At 37.0% G+C, this 22,878-nt stretch overlaps 1 protein-coding gene across 2 annotated transcripts in view; it reads right to left on the bottom strand.

The window, feature by feature from the left end:
- The window catches only part of ambra1a (autophagy and beclin 1 regulator 1a), a 103,218-nt gene that overhangs the window by 28,854 nt on the left and 51,486 nt on the right, over positions 1-22,878 (bottom strand). For both annotated transcript variants that reach the window (XM_088935096.1, XM_088935097.1), the window contains 3 exons: positions 18,109-18,219; positions 9,466-9,654; positions 6,599-6,753 (listed from right to left, as the gene is read on the bottom strand). In XM_088935096.1, the coding sequence (XP_088791222.1) occupies positions 6,599-6,753; positions 9,466-9,654; positions 18,109-18,219 (455 nt within the window). The remainder of the gene's footprint in view (positions 1-6,598; positions 6,754-9,465; positions 9,655-18,108; positions 18,220-22,878) is intronic.

The following is a 22,878-nucleotide window of genomic DNA, read 5'->3' as shown; positions in this document are numbered from 1 at the left end:
ATGGACTATTCTGCCAAATGTTCTGTTTTTGTTTGTAACCTTTTTTATGTTCTGAAGAAGGGCACTGCTGTGAACTTTGCTTCCAAGGGATGTAGGGCCAATTGTTTGCCATCAAACAATTATGTAAACTCTACTACTGCAGCAAGCTCAGGCTACGCATCCAACACAAGTTTTTAAACACTGTACTGACTTCCTGATTTGTTCCAATAGATGACCTGTGGAAAGACAGGCATCTCATTTTCCAAAATCTCTTGTCATATTTCACTTCCTGGTTAACTGACAAAAAAAAAGATTAAAGACAAAGCCTGTGATGGCTGAGAAAATTATTTGGCTGTAGGAGGAGTGTAAGAAAACTCTACAGTACAAACCAGCAGCTAATTGGACCATACACATACACTAACGTGGGATTCAATCTTTAACAGGTCAAATTCCCTATGAGCCAAGTAATACAAGCCAAAAATCCTAAATCTATCTGTGCCTCCAGATAATAAGCATCTGAGTTATTTTAAACATGTTCAAAGCTTTTTTTGACCTCTGAACAGTTTTCTACATATATATATATTGGAATACACATTTATGTTTACACCTGAGGGGCTTAATCTCGAAGTGGACGCCCCTGTTTTACCCAGCAGCATATTATGCTTATAAAAGTCTTTTAAAGCAACCATTTCAAGGCCCTTAAAGCAATCTTCTCAATCAAGCTGCAGATTCAAGGCCCATATGCAGCTGATGGAAACTGCTCTAGTACTGCTCCAGGTCATCCATTCCCATCCCAAACAGTCAAAACAGACCTGTACTGAGAACAAGCTGACTGCTGGAGGCCATTCTCAAGCCACTAGCCCGAGATACTACCCCCTATCTTCCTTTACTGTGTTGGCAGAGTGTTCTTGTAGCATTTAGTACTGAAAACGGGATGTTTCTCTCTCTCCTGGGGATAAAAGAAAATACAACCTACAAATGTAAAACAAAAAAGCATGGTATGTTTAGATTTTTTTATCAATAAAAGCTGATGCAGAAGACTGCAGAACCACTTTCTGATTAATGGCAAATAGCAAGGAGGAAGGTTAGGAAGAGAAGAGCTAGCCGATAGTTTGAACTTCAGAACCGCCGTGTTTCTGCTAGAACTGTCAAAGGTGCTTTACAAACTCTGGTCTTGCTTATTTGAACAAAACTAGAATAGCTTAACACAATTGACTGATTTAAAGAAAAATAATATTCACAATTCCCTCTCCATAAAAGAATAGTAAAGTCGATACATTATAAGCCCATTGTTGCTTACAAAAGAGTGCTATATACGGTACACTTTCAAAGCAATGAAAACACACCAAAAGTGCAAACTATTTGTCCTGTTTGTAACATTTTGTCAGCCAGTTTAATGACAAACACCAACGTATCTGACTTCTGCAAAGCGGGCTTATGTTTCTACCTTTACATCAACAGTGAAACTAATAAAGAGCTACTCTGACATTCTGAACTTAAGAGTCAATTGCTGTGGGCTTATATTAGTGCAATAAGAGGTTTTACTGAAGTTCATTAAGTGGCTATTCGCTCAATTACAGACAGCCCACAGGGCCAGTGAATGTTGAGGTCTTCTGGTCACAAATGGCTCAATTACAAATAAGCCATCCCCTTTGCTCAACATGGAACTGTAGGGGGTTGACTTTCCTGTGACATATTTACATGTCCTACTAACAAGATAAGGAAGTTGTTGTAATGGACATTTAATTCTCATACTTCCTACTTTGTGGGGGAAAACTAGCAAAGTGAAAAATGTCATTTTGTCCCTTTAATGGGTGACAACATATGCCGAATCAAATAATCATTAAAAGGTAATTTAACTCAGCTTTGGAAGATTCAAATAAGGTCAATAATGGGTCGTGATTTTAAGCAGGTTTTATAGCAGCAGGTGCCCAAATGGCTGAAGGTAAATGTATCTAAACCATTACTTCATTTTTCTGTCAGTGTACTGTACAGCAAACAGTAAGTGGTTTTTAGTTGAGAATAGGGAAATAGCTATGGGTTTTCTTTAAAAGATAAAAGAGACTACATATAACTGTAAGCAGGAAAGCTATTGAAAAGAAGTGATAAACACACAGTGTGCAAATGTGATAAAATATCTGCTTAAAACATAAACAACCAACCACATAAACCTCTGCCTTTTAAATGGGAAATTTAGCATGTTTACAAAAACGCACAGGTCTTTTCATGCAATCCACATCACAATTTAGCTTAAAATATAACTGGATTGTTATTAACACACAGCCTAAAAACTTACCCACTGATAATAAAACTCAAAAGAAAAAAACACTTGAGACATTTATGTAACTGCAGCTGCTATGTCACTATGGTTACAGCTAAAAAATTGGCAGGGGGTAAACTGCGCTTATTATATGAAACGACGCTGCATGACTAGAAATGGATGCTAATTTTCACATATAGGTTCTCAGAGCTTATGAACTTCAAACCAACATTAATAAAATTGGTACTCTTTAAAAATACATATATTATCGATGTTTTCTATATAACAAATACAATACCATAAACAAAACTAACCATTGAGGTACAGAATATCTAGAAAGTAATTCCCCCAGCTGTTCTGAATATTTTAATACAAAACAAAAAAATGCCTAGCATGATCTCTTCCAAAGGCCACATGTTGCTAGTATCATTGAATGTAATCATTCGTTTATTTCTGCTGTGGCCTGAAGGTTTCATGTCACACAAGCTAGCATTTTTGAAGGCTAAATAATTTTCTTTCTGAATGTTTAGTTTGAATGGTTGTTTTTGTTTAATAACAATAGAAGAGAAAATATTCTCTGGACATGCTTAAAGTGTTTACTGTATTCTGGCTTTTTGATGATATAAAATTATGCAGTCATCAGAAAAAAACACCTGGGAGAACACTCAGTCATGCTGCAGTTGTAAGACTTAATAAAAAGATAACAAACTGGCTGCCCTTGAGTTATTTTAATCACCTCTTTACAAAGAACATTCAATTAATCATCAGTACCACAAAGTTGCAATGCAAACACCCTTCTGTAACTGGGCGCAGTAAAATGCACAAAACTGTTACTATCAATAGACTGGAAGTCTCTTAGCATCACAGTTCCAACGATTGGGGCAAATTTCGTATGTGGGATTAAATTCTCGTGTTGTACTCAACTGTAGTGGGGTGACTCAAGTTTGAATGTGGGCAACAAAATAATGAGGTGAGCTCAGATCGCAACATGAACATGGTGCTACATGAACCAATCTTGTCAACAAAGATCCAGAGCTGTGAGACGCATGACAAACGCAGAGACGGTGCGCCCTAGTGGGGAAATCTAAGGGAAAAGGACATTTCTACTTCCTCATCACTGGACAGCTAATAGTATTTTTGCTGCCCCCAAAAGGAAACTGACATCAATAGCTGTAAAAACTATCCTTAACATAAAATGGCTATTGTAGTAATCGTGACAAGGGGCAGATCCATTCAAGCCTCTGGGGTGTCATAGTAAATATACATATATTATTTTTATAAAAAAAATAAAAGCCACTGCTTACTTTCTATTATATGCAGGACGATTTCTATAACATTTACACAGTAGAACCAAAACAACTGGTCTTCCAAAACTGAAATGTTTAGAAGTTATCTTCCGTTTTAAAATGTTTTTTTTTTCCCCAAAGCAAATATTTCAGTGAGGATATGAAGAGCATGCATTATAAGTATTCAAGATTCTCAATACAAACAGGAAACAAAACATTTAAAGCAAAATAACAAATCCCTTAAGTATTACAAGTTAAATTGTTACAGCACAACAGACTGTTCCATCATCTTAAAGCTATCTGTACATATTAAAAGACATAAAAACTCAAGATAAATGTTAATGTAACCCCTCCGGGAATTAAAAAGAAATTGATTCGACTCCTGTAAACTTTCAGTGCTAACAGCTAAGTGGCGATGTATTCTTGAACTCATGTACAGAAACTCTTAAAGAAAAGAAACACAGCAAATTCAATTAAATCGGATGAGATTTCAGATCAGATTAATTTAACTCAAGTTAAAAGATAGGAAACTGTACGTTAGCATTATACTTTCTTATGTACTTATAATGGACAATGTTATAACTTCAATGGGTGTAAGATGTTATTAAATAGCAAAACTTGTGTTTTATTGTGGACAAAAGCAATCCAACAAAAATACACTGCACTTATACTGTGCAAGAATTTCTCAAAATCAATTACTCAGCAGAAACAATCGACACAAATTCATATTTAACTTAGGGTAACGAGAAAATCTACTTTTACTCAAAAGCCAAGAACAGAAATCAAAACAATTTACACCTAGAGAGTGGACAACAAAGAATCAAATTAAAATAAAGTTGGGAAAGTTCTGTTATACTTGAGTCTTCCTTTCTCTGTAAAGCATAAATGATCTTCAGTTGGTTCCCATTAGGTGAAGTACAGATTTTTTGACAGAATCCTAATCCAGAGGCAAAAGACTCCAGTGAGTTTTTACAAAAATATGAAGCAGCCCTCAGGGGCAGCTCTGTTTATGTCTCAGAAGCTTTTCAAGTAAACTGCTTTCTCTCAGCATATATAGGTCATGCTCTTACTTAAAAACATTCACAAGCTAGATCATGCCACCCTCTTTGTCCCTCCAAAGAAATATACACACACAGGTCAATTGTAAACCACACACATGGTATTCTTTAAGTAAAATGGAGAGAGCTGGATAATATAGGCTACAATTACCACACTGACATTGACAGCCGCTGTAGTATTTTGAAACAATTTTCCAGGAATTATGTGGGGTCTAATTCCTCAGGAGATCTTGTTTTATTTGTGAAACATATAAAAGCAACCCGTTTCAGACAAAGGCTTAGTCAGGAGAAAGCAGGAAAAACAAAATGTTTAAAGGTGACAATGACACATTAAAACATCTCCCAGCCCCACTGGGATGATTGCTGACTGAAATTCAGTCATTTAAAGGTAGCCACTTGTTTAGTCTTCAAGATGCATTTCCTGAAATCGCACAATCTCCCTTTTCAAATCCGTAATAACCTTGAAACCCACGCTTCCCAAGTTTTTTTCAGCTCATGCCACACGTTCAACGTCCAACCTTTGCTCACAACAAATGATTTTTAAAATCAGCAATAATATTACTAGAAATAACATCCCGAATAGAATGAGAAATATTTCACTTTTTGACTAGAATATCAAAGCTATATTTCATCTACTCTTTTGAAAGTCACCATCTGGTTCACGGAAGACAATATCCCCAACCATGAAGGAAAGCCAATATATGCCACATCAATTTCTGTGTTGCTAAAGTCTGCAAGAGGACTTGACTGAAGATGAAAGCCAAATGTTTTCTATATGCTTTCAAGCAAGCTCTTTCCACATAATTTGAAAACTAACAGGAAATAAGGCAGCTACCTTCAGGATGCAAGATGGAAGCTGTTTAATCTTACTTTTTCAGTATGGCCATACGTTCTGTACAGAACGATTTGGAGACAATTCACAAGGCCAGTACTTTGTATGCTACAAATAAGGACTCGAGAAGTTTAGAGTACCAAGAAACAAATGAGTTCTCCCGCTCTCAGGACAGAGCTATGACACAGGTGAGAAAGTAGCCAATCCCAAAAATGACACCTAAGTATAGATCCGAGAAAAACAACAGAGGAATGACTGAAGAAAGCCATCGTATTATGGTAAAGTATGTCTGAAAAATTCATAGTTCTACTGTGTCGAATATGCACCATGATGTGCACAGTACAGTGTCTATACATCAAGATTGCTTTAAAATGAATCCTTGCAAGACATATGTATGTGTATACAAATATATTACAAAGAACAAATGTCTGCCTTTCAAGAGCAAGCAATCGCAACAAATTATGGGAATATGAACACTAATTAGCCCCAGACATTTCACAATGCTACAAAGCAGAATGCTCTAAAAGACTTCTAACTCTGTTTGTTTCTTTAAAGTCAAAGCAAGAAGCCACAGGAAGATGCTTCACCCTTGATCATCAGAATGATACATCTAACTTTAGCCACAAAAACTGTCATATATATCTTAATGCATACTGTATACATACGGACTTAAAAAATTTACTATATCTTGACAAATATGGCTCTTAGCACAGGCTGTGTATTAATAGTGTTACCTATACTGATCTTAGAGTAAATTGAACTTCAGTGTACAAATAAATGAGAAGGAATGAAAAAATGGGTACAATAGGTGTATCTAGGTACAATTAATCTTCTTCAGCTTGTTAGAAGGAAATCTAACCCCCCAAACCATTCAAAATGGTGGTTACATTTCTACCTTAAGGTTCTTCTGGAGGACTTTGGTCCAAAACATCTTGAAACAACTGATTTTATGATTTAAACCTTCCAGGTCAGTTTTGTGACCTCTGTGGGAACAGCTCAGCACAGGCAATCCCAGATACAGATTATGATCTTTAGGAACTCAGGTGATACAGCGGAATTCTTCATGTGTATGAAAGAAGCAAAATTACAATATATTGTATCACTAGTATGACTGTGTAACCTCATTACCTTACACTGCCTGTGAAATGTGCAGGTGTGTTTAACGAGGCACAGCGGAACTCACCCTCATGGACGTCTCCCCACCGTGTGGCTGCTGTAGTCGGAAGACCTGGGCTACCATGTGGTCGGTGGTGGGGTGCAGGAGGATCCTCCTGGAGGCCAGGCCCACCATCACGTAGCGACCCATAGGGGACAGGCTCACTGAGATGGCATTGGGACCTGCAGGGACAACAGGAGCCCTTTAGTACCTCAGGGGTCAGCTGGCGTGACACTGCAGTGCTTTGAGTCACCTTACCGCATCAGGGCCAGAGAAGACACCAAGCTGGGTCAAAGAGCAAACCTTTGCTGAACATTAGAACTTAAAGGAGAACTGCAATGCTACTTCCAGATTTCGGTGATAGAAAGAATTAGCATTGATGAATGCATTTTAAAACTATAATAAAAGTCAAATGTACACAGTAACAAGTAATAGGTTTATTCCATGCTGAAAAAAAAGAAGAAAGAAAACACAAAGTTTCGGCCGTGGAGCCTTCTTCAGGTGTGCAAGGCTCCACGGCCGAAACGTTGCATTTTCTTTCTTCTTTTTTTTCAGCATGGAATAAACCTATTACTTGTTCCTTTGCAGCCTACGCATGCTGACGCAGCTACCCACCTGAAATGTACACAGTAACTTGTAAAACCACCAATCTACATCACAAAATAGCCAAAATTTCCAGGTATGCATAGCGCCATGTTCTGCGATTCAGAACGAGGCAACAAAATGCCGGTTGCTGCAGCCTTATTACATTATATCCACAAGCCTGCTTGTTTACAACTCTATCTAATAGAAATACTGCTTCTGAGTTTGAGCTGGTTTTGCTGACAAATACTCTGCATGCAAATCACTTTTGAACGTTTCGGCGGAGAAACGTCTGCTACACAGCCTGTATTCATTCGCTCGTACATCACATTAGCCATCATAGTGACTGGTGAGCAGGAAGTGCCGCATCACGTTGCAATTCGTGAGAACTCGAATGCGAGTTTGCAACAACTTACTGTACTTTCACAAGGTTCACGACTTTGTGTTTAATTTGAAATTGGTACATTTTTCCTAAAACGTAGGTGAATTTATTTTAATATCAAGATTTCATAACCGGTCTGAGAAACTGGGACTGCACCTCCCCTTTAACCACCTGTATCTGCATGCACTACTTTTCTTTTCAAAACCACTCGAGGCACTGTTTAATTTTCTAACATGCCATTTAAAGAAGTCGTTGTTTTTCAGTTTTCAAAACTCTCCACTTTCTGCTTCCGATTTTCCTTGTGTCACTTTTGGAATTTGCTGCTCATGTGGAGGCTGTTTTCACATTCAGGATTCAGGGTACGATAATGATAGCTGACAGGACTTGGACTCTGACTAAACTCGGTGCTGCTCTGCACTTCTCTCTGAAGAAACAGCCGCGACAAGGGACTTGTGCAGCAAACTTGAATTACAAAAACGATACTTGAGTTTCAGGTTCCCAATTAGGTTTTAGAATTTTGGTCAAAGGTGCCCAAGGGGTCTTGAAATCTGGAAGGGGATTAAAAGAGGAAATGAGTTAATAAATAATGTACTTGGAAATGGATCACTGTTTTGGGGGGGTAGTGCTTCAGCCACAGACTTTTCATGGAAATGAAAACGACCTACAGGCCTAAAGACAGAGCTAGTGGTTTATTTGAAAGGGCCTTTAAATTTTCTCTTTTTGCGCTCTTTGTATATTAGCACAGTTTTAAAAAACATACACCACGATCAGTTACAAGCTAATTCCACTCGTCCGGACATTTTTTATCTTAATTTTTTATAGCTCAATTATGGCACCTTCCCAAGATGCTAAACCTTCTGCTTCCACTTTGTTTGGAGCATAAAATAAAAAGGGTGCCCGTAGTAGTAAAAATATTATATTATTTTTTATTACCATTTTAATTGGTATTGTCAATCTACATCTCATTAAGGCATACCAGTGCGTGACATTCAAAGAAGAGAACAAGCGCAAAAAAAAACCCAAAGGAGAGCAGTAAATTTTAAATGAGAGGTTGCTTTCAGGCAAGGCAAACTGATATATTCCGCTTATTATTCATAGTGTCAAGTAGGCCTATACAGTGGTTTCTAGAATCACAAGGCAAGTTTGCTTGCTGCTCTTGTTACCCTGGATGTGACTGTTCAGATTAAGTCTACTCAGTGTCTAATCCTGACTTCTTCCCATTGAACACTATAAATACACAGAGGACTGCCAACTGTAGGCAATCAATTTAGAATATTTGAGCAAACTTTCACTGGCTGCGTCTATAGTCCTGCAGCATAATTTTGACTACATTCAGATCAATCTAATGCTAGTCTTTTTCTTCTCTATTGCAAATTTAAGGGATTTCTTCAAAGTCAACATTATGTGACAATATATGTCTAAAGTGAAAACACAGTAGATGATGTGTTGGATTCTCATTAGATGGAAATCAGTAGGCATTGTTTGAAATGTCATGCTAAAATCCTTCTCTGCTGGTTCACACCCTCATCTAACTACCAAAAACCACGACTTTTCCAGATATTGTTTTTTGGCAAAGCTAGAAATGTATGTATTTCACATCTTATTATATTCAAAACTTCTTTCTCGTCAATATATTGAATGCAACAGTAACACCAGAAAGAAATGACAGCTGAAAACTAAACTAGTATTAAACCAAGAAAAGCTAATAGGTTTAGAAATACCTAATAATGTAACATTCTGTTGGCTCTACTGTTCAAATAAAACCAAATGCTACACTGAGCCCTCCTGTACTGTACTCCTGAGGAATTTAGAGGTGAACTGCTAATTCTGCAGTCATTCTTATGTGCTCACACACAAGTCTCAGTGTTTTAGTTGGGCGAGAATCCCTCTCCCACAAACGACTTCTGCTCTCCCAGCCCCAGGAGCTTACCGAATCTCTTGGTGTAGAGCATCTCTCCCAGGTTGTGTGGTGCCAGAGAGTACACTGCTAGGATGCCTTCATCTGGGAAACCTCGCTGGCTGCTGGGAATGAACACTGCCAGAAGCTGCCCGTCAGCAGAGATATCACAACTGGCATCATTGTAGATCTTGCAGTTCGGAACCAAAACGTTGATGGTGGCTGTTATAATGAAGGAAAGAACGTTAGTAAGGCAATCTTCAGGACAACAAACACAGAGGTCAAGATCAGCTTGCAGTACTACTTTGAAACACTATAACTATGGGAATTGCACACAATGATACTCTGTATATACTTGCACTGACTAGAATTGTGCTTATGGCACTGACGGGGCAAAGATTCACTGCATTCCATCGCCAAAAGTATAGAGTAAGTTAAAATAATATAGAGTAAGTAATAAAAAGTAAGTGATCCTTTTTACTTCCATGACATTTTTTTTTAACATCGGCCTTCAACTGTTTGCATTAAAATTGAATTACAAGTGTTAATACACTTCACACTATTTGAAAACTGGAAATTGTGTGAAACATGAGGAGCCAAATAAAATGTTTCTACAACCTCAGCTTCCAGGATTTAACACAGAAGTTTAGTCTAGCCTTATTCCCCATTTTCCTGCCCATAATTTATGCCCCCCAATAGTTTTTACTTTCAGAATCTCTATATTGGAGAATAAGAATTCAACAAGAAGTTCAGTGCCAGACCAAAAAAACGGTTTTAGGCTTTGTTGTAGGTTTTTAATATCAAGTATATTTTGGAAACAAAATAATAAAAATGGAAACACTCAGCAGGCTATGAAAGATATAAGAAGCACTCACAGAGCGACAATTTATTCTGTTCTGAATTGTATTAAATTTGCCCATGCTAGGTAAAGAGGTAATGTTTTCTTTCCTTCATTTGTTAACTAAATTATAACATTTTGTGAAGATTAACCATAAAGTATTTTACAACAAACCTCAAGTCTGTAAATACAATTTAAGTTCTTGTGCATGAATTTGTTCCGAAAAATGTAATATTTTAGAGTGCCCCAATGAAGTAAAATATTGAAATCATAACAATAAATGTATTAACTAGGTTCAGAATTCTAGCACTATAAATGAAATAGTTAAAACAAAAAAATAAAGCTTCTGACTAAGCTCGAGACAAATGTCATTAGCATTAAACCAAATACTGTTTATTGAGTGGCTGAGGATTTAGCAGAATCCTCTCCAAGTAAATTACTTTTATAACTTCCCTGTGGAGATCAATGTTAACCAGACAAACTTCCTTTCTCAAATTTTGTGTTCTGGCAGAGCCAGTGTTTAGTGAGAGTAGGTGTGTTAACTGCTCGGCAAAGAAAGGACTGTGAGCAAACAGCAGGGGTTTATGAATCAGACTGTAAAACAAATTTATATCAAGCTGCATGCACATTTCCTGAGAGCCCTTTCATTTCTGAAATGGTGTCATAATAGCCTGTAACACCATAACCCAGAACTGTACTGGTAACACAAAACAGCTCCATGTAAAAAAATAAAATAAAATCTGGAATTAAGACAGACAGACATGATAGTTCATCCCCAATATCATTGTTATTTACTCAAACAATTTTGTATTTTGTACAGTTGAAGCCTCGGGGAAGGAATCAACTTTGTGAAAGATTAATGGATGGTTGCATCAGCTGCGCAGTGCAATGATTTGCTGGGTATTTCTTCCAGGAGCGGCCAGGGCAGTGTTTTTTTCAGTTGCGGCTTTATTGATGCATTTGTTGCAGCAATCAAAAGGACAAATTTAAGACGTAAGTCTGCAGGACCTTTGATTGAAGAGCATGAGCAGGTTTATTTAAAATTTGGAACAGTCACAAATCTTTGAGTACGAGCATTCCCTCAAAGAAGAAAGCAATCTTAAGTTTCTAAGAGTGCGAACAATCAAATCTAGACTTTGGAGTTGTACCTGAAGCTTAATTATAATACAGTAAGACCAAAGAAGAGGTATTCAATTTCAAATTGCGTAATATCTATTCACACCCCTGACACCTTGGCATAGATGATGCTCACTTGCTGGGTAAACTGAGTCTTGGTCTTGGACTGTCCCTGAATTGGCTCCTGATTAAATCGAGGTGCCCCATGCTTGGCGCAGAACCATTTAAAACTTCCACACTAGGACGCACTTCTCCAGCAGTACTCTATTGAATTTCTACAAAATGAGAAATATTGCAGTTTTCCTTTTTTTAAGTAACATAAGGTTACATGCCTAAAGCTGAATACATGGTACATACATGACTGGATTTGCTGGGCAATGTACAATCCAATTCCAGATGTAAAACTGTGTTAACCCTGAGACCAACATCGTTATCCCTGTGGGTAAACTGCCCCTCAAATTCTTTTACAAGCGGGCTCCCTTCAAACCACAGGGGTAAAGGACAAGTTATGAGAAGAGAGTCTAACAAAGATAGGTCCTGTCCATAGTTTTAAAGCTATTCTGCCACTGCTGAAATTAATTTGCCTAAGGGAATTGTTAATTGTATTTTTTTTTTTACTTTTAATAGTCTCTACTTGTTTTCAAAACAGATGTGTTCCTTTACTAAAAGTTGTTTACTTCAAATGTGTTTCATCATATCCTCCCGAGGTTTATCCAACAGGTGTATTATCCTCAGAGAGAGAATTACTAAGTTGCTCCATGCAAAGCTAGCGTAACTGTTGCTCAAAACTCTTGAGCTGTCTCTTAAACAATCCCTACACTTCACTAGAGTTAATCCTAGACTGGAAAGTGAGTCTTAATTTCTTATTAAATAATTTAAGAATGTATTCATTTTAATTACACACGGGCAAACAATAACAAATTCACAAAAGCACCCTTCATGCATTCCGATATGATTTTGTGAAATCCATGAATGAATGAAGTGAAAGTAATACTATGCTGCTACAGGGGAGAAGGCAAAGCAGTTCCCTGCAGTAATTGATTTTACAGCATCTATTCTGAACAGATCATTTACTTCTCACACCGAATACGCCATAAGGCAAACCAAGTAACTGCACACTGATTTTAACGGGGTTCTTTTCTCCTCCATTTACTCCAAGGAGCAAAATATTTAGAGTCCTACACCTCTTCAACCACCCGTGTAAGATGGGGGTCAAGTTCATATTGGAACACATAATTTAAGCAGAGGCAGCTCATTTTATGCTTAAATCAAACAGCTGTTAAAACTGACTTAACACACAGGCACTGCAGGCACACTGATCACCTATAGATAACACTTGTTCTTTTTGTCCATTTCTGGGCCAAAGTTAACAACATGTTCTTCGCAAATGTGGGATACAAACTTTCATCACAGATTTGTACCATGATCCAAACATGTTGAAAGTGTAAAATTGCTTGTTGTGGTGTACTTGCAACAGTTCATGTGGTAATTGTCTTGGCCAGTGTGTTAAAGTGAGGTTATGATAACATAACACTTTATTTACATAATATAAAAACGATCCTACATTATAAATTAATTCAGTGAAGAAGTCTACATGAAGTGTAACCATATAAGCATAAACACAACTGAATAACTAGCAAAACCTTGAATCCCTAGCTAACGCTAAGTGCTCTGCAAGCAAAGCAGCAGCTCTTTTGCAAGTGGAACTCCTTCAAGAGGAAAAAGCTGTACAGTACCTTGCAGCTACCTGAGCAAAACATACAAGAAAAACAAAGCAACTCAAAACAACAAGTATTCAAAGAACTATTTCATACTGCAGCTGAAAGTGTTCAAAAAGTAAACATTCTGTTATCAAAAAAGTACAAAATGGTCATCACCTATGGCTGTTTTTTGTATCAGTTTCCTTTTTAAGGAGGGTAAGCAGTTTGACTAAACTGCTGCCTCAGCTTAGCTCCCTTCTTTTTCTCACCATTTCTCATAAGCCAGAGAAGCCACAACTCATGCATTATTTATGCATCTCCCAACAGCTGTTATTGCTTTTCATACAGTGTTACCAACATTAATTATAAATAGACAACATGTTAAAGAGATTTTGTCAGCAACTAATTACCGAAATTGTCAAACTCTGTAGTTGAAGGACTGCCTTGAAGGAATGGACAGCATGCAGTGGCTTTTCAGCAAACTGCTCAAAACCACCCCCAGAATCGAAAAAATTGCTAAAAATGTAGAAATAATGTAGTTAAGTTCATTGTTTACACTTGATATGAGTCCTCAGAACACTCTGACATTTACAATTTATCCTTTAAGCCACTAAATAGTTGGTTCACTAAAAAACATAACGAGCACAATGTCATCAGCTCAGCAGGACACAGATCTTTGCAGTCCTCTCAGAGGATGGCACTTAACAGAACGACAGCCCTAAGAGTTTTTAAGCAATGAACCACAAGAAGGAGGTTCTTTTTGAAAAGCTGTAGGCTGTCTCAAAGCACATATGGTATTAAGGCATTACAGCATGATTTACAGAATAAGATGATGGACCTTTCCAATAACAGAAGAGGACTTTCTGGATAAGACAGAAATGCTCAATATTACTATTGTCATCCTATAACTCTCTCTTCAGGGAAGGCATTAAAAAATGATTCAAAAGCAATTCATTACAAAACGCTAGTTCTGGAGGCAAACAATCTCCACATGTAAATGTGTTTGGTAAATATGTGTAGAGAACCATTCTATTAGAGACTGAACATGTACAAATTTGATAAAAATAGATTGCTAGTACGTTATTACAGTTTTACCTCCTCAATCTGAAATAAACTGCTGCCAACTGTTATTACAGAACAACATCACTATAGATCAACTCGAATAACTGCACAGCTGAGGAACGTGCTTAGAAAATCTATTACCTTCATTGAAATATTTTCTTGCATGATCCATCTCTTTGTATATACCTGTTTTAAGAGAATCAAACCTAGCACTTTTGAAACAGCAATTTGAGGAAAACAAGTTTAACTGCTGTCAAATTTCTGACCCCACAAGAAGGGGTCAGCATAAACAGCAGGAAGACAGAATGTCTTTTTAGAGCTACTGAACTAGCTTTTGTTCCCTTTTCCAAACCTGCTTCAGTAGAAAGCATGCTGTCTGACATCTCAGCACTTTCCTCTTGCCAGATTTGTCTTAAACGTGTCTTATTTTACCTACATCCCATTTCAGAGAAATGTGGTAGCCAATTCTGTGCTTCATATGCAGGGAAGAAATGCAAAATTGTCACTTCACGCTTTTTCAGCTGAAGCAGTCAGAAGACGGGCCATCAGCTGGCAAGCCTTTTCACAACACAGAGCCGGTTGCATAATGAAATTGCATATAAAAGTGAAGTCTGTGACATAAATAGTTTGTGCTGTACTTAATTTCATGTGCTCCTGAGTTATGACAACAGTACATCCGAGATTCAGCCTGGCACGCTCAGAGGCAATTGAGATACAAACACTACACTAGCTGACAGACTACAAATCATTTGAATTACTCTCCTCATACAGTTCTGAAACAATCCTTCACAAGGTAAAAACCTCTACAAATCTAGACGGGTTCTAGACTAGAGGCTTGAAAGTCATGCACAATGTAATACTACCATGGGACTCCAACCATGGAATCCGCAGAAATTATAGACAGAATCGTAGACCCCAACTGAATCATGTGTAGAAATCGGAAAGGGTTTATAGGGAAATCACAGGGTTATTGCTTTTCTTACAAATGTGTTAGATGCACTCAATAACGATCCTAACACAGCATCACATAAATTTGTATTATAGCCAGTGTACCATCAACACCTTGTTACAATCCAATAAATTTTCACCTTGAAGTTCGAAAGCATCTTCAGTACCTGATCTAAGAAATACTCCCAAGGTCAAAACAAGTGCTGATTTTCTGTTTTCTCTTCTTAAGCAGTGTTTACCAGTAGGATATCAGTCCATTTTCAGGGCTATAGTCCTCAGGTCACATCTGCATTAAGTGGGACTGAATGGCACTTATTTGAAATGGGAAGGGTATCGCCTCCTCTGAGAACAGATCCCATTATTCACACTTCAGCACTCTGTTGAAGTATAAGCTTATAACAAAGGGTTATTTTTTACCACATTGTTTGCTTTTCTGTTGGCACTGTATAGTTTGGCCTTTTGCAACCTATAAACTGCTTTGCTCTCAATCAGCCTTTATAAAGCACCACAAAACATCAGCACCACAAACCTACAAGATTCTCCTTCATGTGAAGTCTAAGAACAGAATGGTGCTGGAAATCTCTCATGTGCTGTATTCTGTTTTCTGTACACCAAGACTGAAAATCCCCCAGGTATTGAAACAACAATATGACCACAGCCACTATATGTATTTCTTACTATTTTACCCTATCTTGCTTGTGAAAATCTAACTTTTTAAGTATAATTTCACATCAAGATCATCAATATATGTGCAGTTCTTCTAAGATACTTGATGTGTAGCCTAACATTTCTTTCATAAATACAACAGATTAACCAATACTGCACAGAGCAACTGAACACTTTGCCCAACATCTGGAATCAAAATTATAGATACAGAAAACAGTATTGAGATTAATTATTTTAAGTTTTTTTTTTACTTAAGATGATACATGCAAGTAGAACTCTCCATTTCTGTTTGTTTTAATAGAGCTGTTCACTAGAGAATTATACTGACCGTGTGAAACTCATTACACCTGTGAGTCAGTGTGCATCTCAGGTAAGCCAATGTAAGAAGTAAAAGAAAGGCCACATTTAGCTATACATAACAGTAAGTTTCCCTAAAACATCATATAATCAAACACTAAACATTACACTAGGAACGAAAGCCTCTAATTAGACTAGCTGAAACCTGTTCCATAAAAAAATACCAATAATACATTCAAAGAGCCTGAAAGAGGATAATTATGAGAGAAAATTACTTGTGTTCTTCCTGCATCAAAAGACCTTTGAAATTTGTGAAGGGTAGTGATCTTCCATGTTACTATTACTGAAGAGTCCCATGGTAATGGACTAGGACTTATTCAGTGTCTGACCTGGAATAATTAAGTCAGCTTCTGAGGACTTATTAAAATCATGATAGTAATGTGCATAATAAGTATGTTTTAGGTACAGTCAATCTAAACACAGTATGAATTACAATTGCAAGCTTTTTTAATATAATTTCAGCTTTGGATCAATCTCAGGATGAAGGGTAAAGGGTCCAGGCCTGGACTCACTGCTCTGTAGGATACATCAGCTTCCTGTCAATATCACCAAATGAATATGTTCATAAAATGTGAGGTACAATTAAACAAAAATCGACAACGTAAGAGAATACATCATTCCAGTCTCTGGCTACACATATGCTCTCCAGATGAGCTCTACAAGGGGTCATTCTCTCTGACTGGTTATGACCTATGGAACACAACTGGCAGCAAATAAAGATCTGGGTATGGATTTTCCCTGAACTGTTTTTTCCTCAGCACATGGACGTACAAAAAGTAGCCAGGTGGATAATTCATCACCTCAGGAAGAATGAGGTTCACATGAGGATTTTTCCCCCCAGTTTGCTTGACTTTTTCAATTACATTATAGTTCTCTCGTTATTTGCAAATCACCCCAGCAAGAGGGAGAACCTATAAAAAAGTAATAAAGATATTTCTGTGCTGAATCTAACAAAGACTTATTAATTGCTATTTACAACAAGCTCCAAGGTGCCATCCTTGACAAAAGTATGCATTTTACCAATAACTGATAAGGCTACCACTTTAAATAGGAACCCCAGTGAACTGAATATACAATATTTCCATTAACACAGAATCTGCAACGCCTTATCATTTTCAGATGAGCATAGTATTCATAACCAGAGTACGATGGAGACATACTCTCACTTAAAATGCTGTTAATGACCACTGATTCATAATATGCATGTTTATAGTTGGGATAATTTGAAAATAAGATTATGGCAATGTTATTTAATGCTAAACAGATACAAGATGTGTGTTAATCCAGTAATGTCAATTGAGGTGTTATTGCTGTTAACATTAGACAATGCAAATGTTACATGAACCGTATCCAAATGATATTAAAGTAAATCAGTTTGTTAAAAATAAAAATTAGATATTTCCTGAACAAATTTCTTTGGAAATTCTAGACTGAATTGATAACACATCTGAAAACCTGTTTTCAATTACACAAATGACATTTGTATTGCACAGAACTCAAACATTATGTGGTTTTACTACTTTTCAAAGAGCAAGATGTCATCAAAATTAATCCTGTGTGTTGAAAATGTATTCTATAAAGTGGGTCACCATGTAGGTTTCATCCACAAGGGAACTAAGGATGTACAGCTATGGAGATACAGCTCTGTAAATTATTCACAAAGACCAAGAGCCTGTGTGATTTCCTGTGGATCAGCGTTGTTTTGCTGGTCAAAAAAAGATCAAAATATCTGGAATTTGACCCATTTGACTGCTTTCTCAATAAAACAATTGGATGATTCTAACTAACTCAATTGCTATTCAGTCCTACAACACTTTCAAACTTTCACAAGACAATCATTCCTCCAAGACATAACAACAAGGAAATTAAACAAATAACCTAAAATGACTTGGTTATATTAGTAAAAAATATATGTTTTTTCTTTGGTAAGGGAACCCAGAATCAGTACAGAAGCAGAAATATAGATAAATATAGATAAAGTAGTCTTACCGTTACTGATCTCAGGAAGGTCAAACTTGGTGAAATCCCACCACTGCAGCCTGTAGGTTGTATTTGCTATGTTGCTGGCAACTGCTGATTGTCCATCTCCAATCACGGCACCTGCACAAACCAGAGCATTTATTAATACCTCCCATACAAAAGGAAACCTGTAGCCATCACCTCAGTCTCTTTTTCTCTTGAATGATCTTTTAATTTGAGGATTAAACACCAGTTGAAGATCTGTGGAGAGAATTCTGTACGACAGAGTTCCTGAACAGAAAAAAACAACAGCCAGTGCAAGGCTTTGAGTTTGTAATCCCTTCTTAAAGGACTTGCTGCAAAATGACGTGGCCCAAGGTGAGAAAGTGATCTGGGCCTTAGTCATAATGCAACATGCCCGCTTGTTTTCCCAATATTTTAGATGTAACCAAAACTGATGTTCCCATCAAATGCAACTTCAACAGAGCTGCGTCTTCCTCCTGCCCAGTAGAAAACTCTTATCCAGATCTGGGTTTGTAATTAGCAAGTGGTGGGTGAGCTTTCTACTTTCTGTTCCACAACAAAGCCATGTTACTTTGATTTACACTGATTACGCATACGCCTTAACCCTCCTAAATTTATCAACTTACAACTTACAATTGCTACAGACGGACATTTTGGCATATTTTTTCACCTTGTGTGTATATTTCTGATAAATAAGTGAATCTGCTATATTCCGATGCAAAAGAAACAAAAATGAAACAGGATTCTTCCATGTTAGGTCAGATGTCAGGTAAGTTTCACACCGGCCTGTGAGCTTTACTTTATATCAAGGGGATTCCAGGCCATGGCAGATCAAAGGCTGGACCATTGGGAATGAACATGATTTATAAATCATTTAACACAAGTAACTAAAAGCGCTTACACAAAGCATATTTACCTGCCTCATATTGAAGGTTTTCTGGGATTAATATCCCCTACAACTTTAAAGTTTGGAGTTTCCACTTATTCAAATTGAAAAAACTCATTAACAGAAGAACAGGCATTGTAGTCATTAGGTAGTCTTATACTATGTGGAAAACTGCAGTCCCTTCACTTGGAATTGCAACAGGCATCACAATCCACAATTCCAAACATACATCGTAATTCGCATTTTAAAATATCCACACTCCCAATTACCCCAAAGTTTAATATGATGAGTTATAAAACCCCCAAAGGTTCTGTTTGCTCAGCAATGAAAGGATAACATTTTCACAGTCACAGGATTACAGGAGCTTTTCTAATGTTGTGTGGGAGGTGTGTGAAGCTGGTGGCAGGAAACAAAAACTTAACGAGGAACAATTCTCTCTCCCCTTTCTCCTTGAAAGTACACATCCCAGAGCAATAACAGCTGGCATTCCTTGCTCCCCAGCTGTGCACTAATCCACCACATAAATGAGTACAAATACTGAATGCGTAGGTTTGAAGGTCACGCCATCCTTGTAGCAGTTGTCACAAAGGAGTCAGAAAGTTCCAAGTATATTTACAATCCGGTGCATAAGGCCTTTGTTTTAAATAACGCTGACTCCATGAACTTAAACTTCACTTTGCACTCCATTCCTGCATAACTCAAAAGGCCAAGAAGCCATTCTTCAGCTTTGAGTCAGCTGTTCTTCTGGATTAGGGACACAACACATTTGGGGTCATTCTAATTTTATCTTAAATAACAATAAAAAAGATAATTTCCTAAGAACCACTATGAAGGACTGATTGGATCAAACAGGGTCCAACAATTCTACATTTTTCTGTATTTTTAACAATGAAATGTCATTAAAAAAACTGAGAATATTGTAGTTAATGGAAAACATTAGCAATTTCATACAGAAAACAGCAATGCAGTAAGTTCTCCAACTGTACATAGCAAAAGCACTTGAAACGTGAACAGGGGGAGTCTCTCCTCCTCTCCCCAAGGCTAAATTACTATTCCATTTTAGAAGTAATGTGTGTCAGACCTCAGAAAACCAATATGATACACCAGAAAAAATGCCCTATATTTTCTCTTTTTTACAATGATATAAACAGATATCTCTAGGATAACCAAAATAACAATATTTCTACATCCTGTTACACACTCTAACTAAATTATAGCAGGGGCACCGCATTGTATATGAGCTACTTAAAAGTCCATTTACAGAGCTGCAGACCTGAATTCAACCCTTGGATTAGATTTAATTCTCATTGTGCACTTTAAAGTATGCGATGCAGACATAAATACCTATTAAGCTACTCCCGATTTTACTGCTTTGCATCTTCCCATTGATTACAATGGGAGATCTTAACTATAATAGCTTATGCCAGACAGATGAGCACTGTAATATCACATCTGCAGTCTTAGACACTACAGTTTTACAGTAACGGGTTTTCCTTAATTCTGTTGAAATCAGAAGATCTTATGCAATGCACTTCATTTCACGGCTATAACTTAAAGCAATATAATATAACATTTACATCACCTTACTTCACTTACACTTTTACATACCACCCAAAAATGTTTAATATATGATCCAGGATTAGATGTACATTTGGAAATTACCAATCACAAAGCAAACAAGGAACAAATACCTAAGGAAAGTCTATATGCAAAGACAAAGCATCTCTGCATGTACATAGATCTACTCTAATGACCAGTGTCTACACGCCATTTCCACAACTGAATGGCTTTCTATGGCTTATTGCTACCAGCTGCCTTTGGAAACAATACTGATATACTGCAGTCATAAAGACATTCACATTTAAACAAAGCAACGCTGGAGGACACAAGCATATATCTATGTTATCCTCAGTCCTCAGAAATAATGGAATAATTCTAGACTCTTGGATTTACTCACATAAAAACAAGCAAGGTCAGTGATAAAGGCCAGTTCTGTTTTCATTAATATCGTTAAACACACTAAGGGCAAGCTAGTGTGCTTGTTAATGTCCAGCTGTACAATGTAAAGAAAATATTATGGTCTTTCCTGAAATTCAGATACAAAACATCTATTTGAAAAATCTATATCTCATTCTGAAATCTGATGATGCTTTTTAGTCAAGTGTCACATTATATACTGACTGCCACCCACTTTGATAAGCGGATTTCCTGACTGATAAAAAATAAAGCTACATTTGTGTCATTTCTCTAAAAGCAAAATAAAACTAAATGTACAGCATAAATTACCCATATCAATTAATGTAAAAAACTTCCTTCCTCGGAAATTGGCACAGATTTTGCCTGCAGGGAGAACTGTAACATCTAGCATTTTTCTTATAAAAGTAAAGAAAGAGCTGTCAGATACATCAGTTTGCCAGCAAAGATGACTAAAAAGAATTTCAGTCCAGGGCTAGTAATGTTTTTCTGTAATACGCCATGAAATAATACTCCACAGTGGAAAAAAAGATTGCAAACCTTGCTACTGGTATGACACAGTTGGAATGCACATTGAATACAGCTAGTAACTGCATGAGGATTTGCAGTAATAAAACGCATAAAGCGACTGTTATCCTATGTGCTTATGTATTTATGAAAGTATGTATATTAAGAACATTGCTTCCCTGTTCTACTCTTGAAGATTAGAATGAAAAACACCATTCTCAGCATAAAGCATTTTAAGAAAATTAAAATGATCATTATCAGAGATAAACTACAGTTCCAAAGGCCCAGGGTAAAAAATAACATTTTTTTTATTCTTGTAAATTCTGCATGTGAAATATATGAAAGCAACACTGGTTTAAGTACAAACAAAAAAAAGTTGCAATTAGCCATACAATAACTAGAAGGGAAAAAGGAATCATGCTTCAGACAAAAGACAAATACAGTCTGTAGGATGGACAATTAAGTAACTCACCGCATCATGCAAAATACTATTAAATCTACTGATGAGAAAAACTTAATATGCCACTATTAGATATGCTTAGTTGACATAACGTTATCAAAACTTAACAGACACTGTCCACAGTTTGACGGATTAAATACTTAATGTTTATCTCCTGTAGCATGTAAATGGGTTAAACCTCATTAAAGCCTCAAGTATTAAAGAAAATACAATAACGTTATAGGGCAACTACAAATAACTATAAACTCATTACTACACCGAGTGATTTTCCTATATTATAGAATATATTAGAACTTTAGGTCAAACATGTCTATCAGGTACAAAGGGACCCACTGGTTAGGATTAAGGCAAGCAGATATAAAAAAAATGCTTTTAAAAAGGGACCTTAATTTCAGAGTTAAAGAGAAAACTTGACAAATGGGGCAGTATGATGGTTCAAAGCAGCTTGTTTTTCATGAAGGGGTAGCTATAATCATTTTCAATTCAAGGACAATATTTGAAGTACTGTACGTGAAGGGAATAAGTCACAGCTTGGCCTCTATTTATAACAGTAAGTCACCGAGGAATGAGATGGAGAACAATTTGTGCCTGAATTCTGCAGTAGCGATATCTGCTCCACAGTGGGACTCGGGCATAGAACGACAAAGTATTTTACTGTAATCTGATTAAGATCCACCTGAACGTGAAATCAAAATGAAAACAATTAAAACGTCACACAAAAGAGTTTCCAGGATGACAGTTGAGAGTGTTAACAGAGTTTCCAGGATTGCACTATCTGCACTCTGCATGCCAGTGTCCTGTCTGTATTTGCACCGTGGACCAGGAGGAACGATATTTCGCTCCACCGTATACTTGTGTATGGCTGGAATGACAAATAAATGTGAACTTGAACTAATGAGAAAAAAGAAAGAGAAAGAGAACATCCATCAGGACTTTCGGAGGTGATGTC

This window comes from Atractosteus spatula, chromosome 16 (genome assembly GCF_055471065.1).
Source record: "Atractosteus spatula isolate fAtrSpa1 chromosome 16, fAtrSpa1.hap1, whole genome shotgun sequence".
Classification (NCBI taxonomy): domain Eukaryota; kingdom Metazoa; phylum Chordata; class Actinopteri; order Semionotiformes; family Lepisosteidae; genus Atractosteus; species Atractosteus spatula.
Note: the sequence above shows the minus strand (reverse complement) of the source record. Positions and strands in the feature narration are given on the sequence as shown.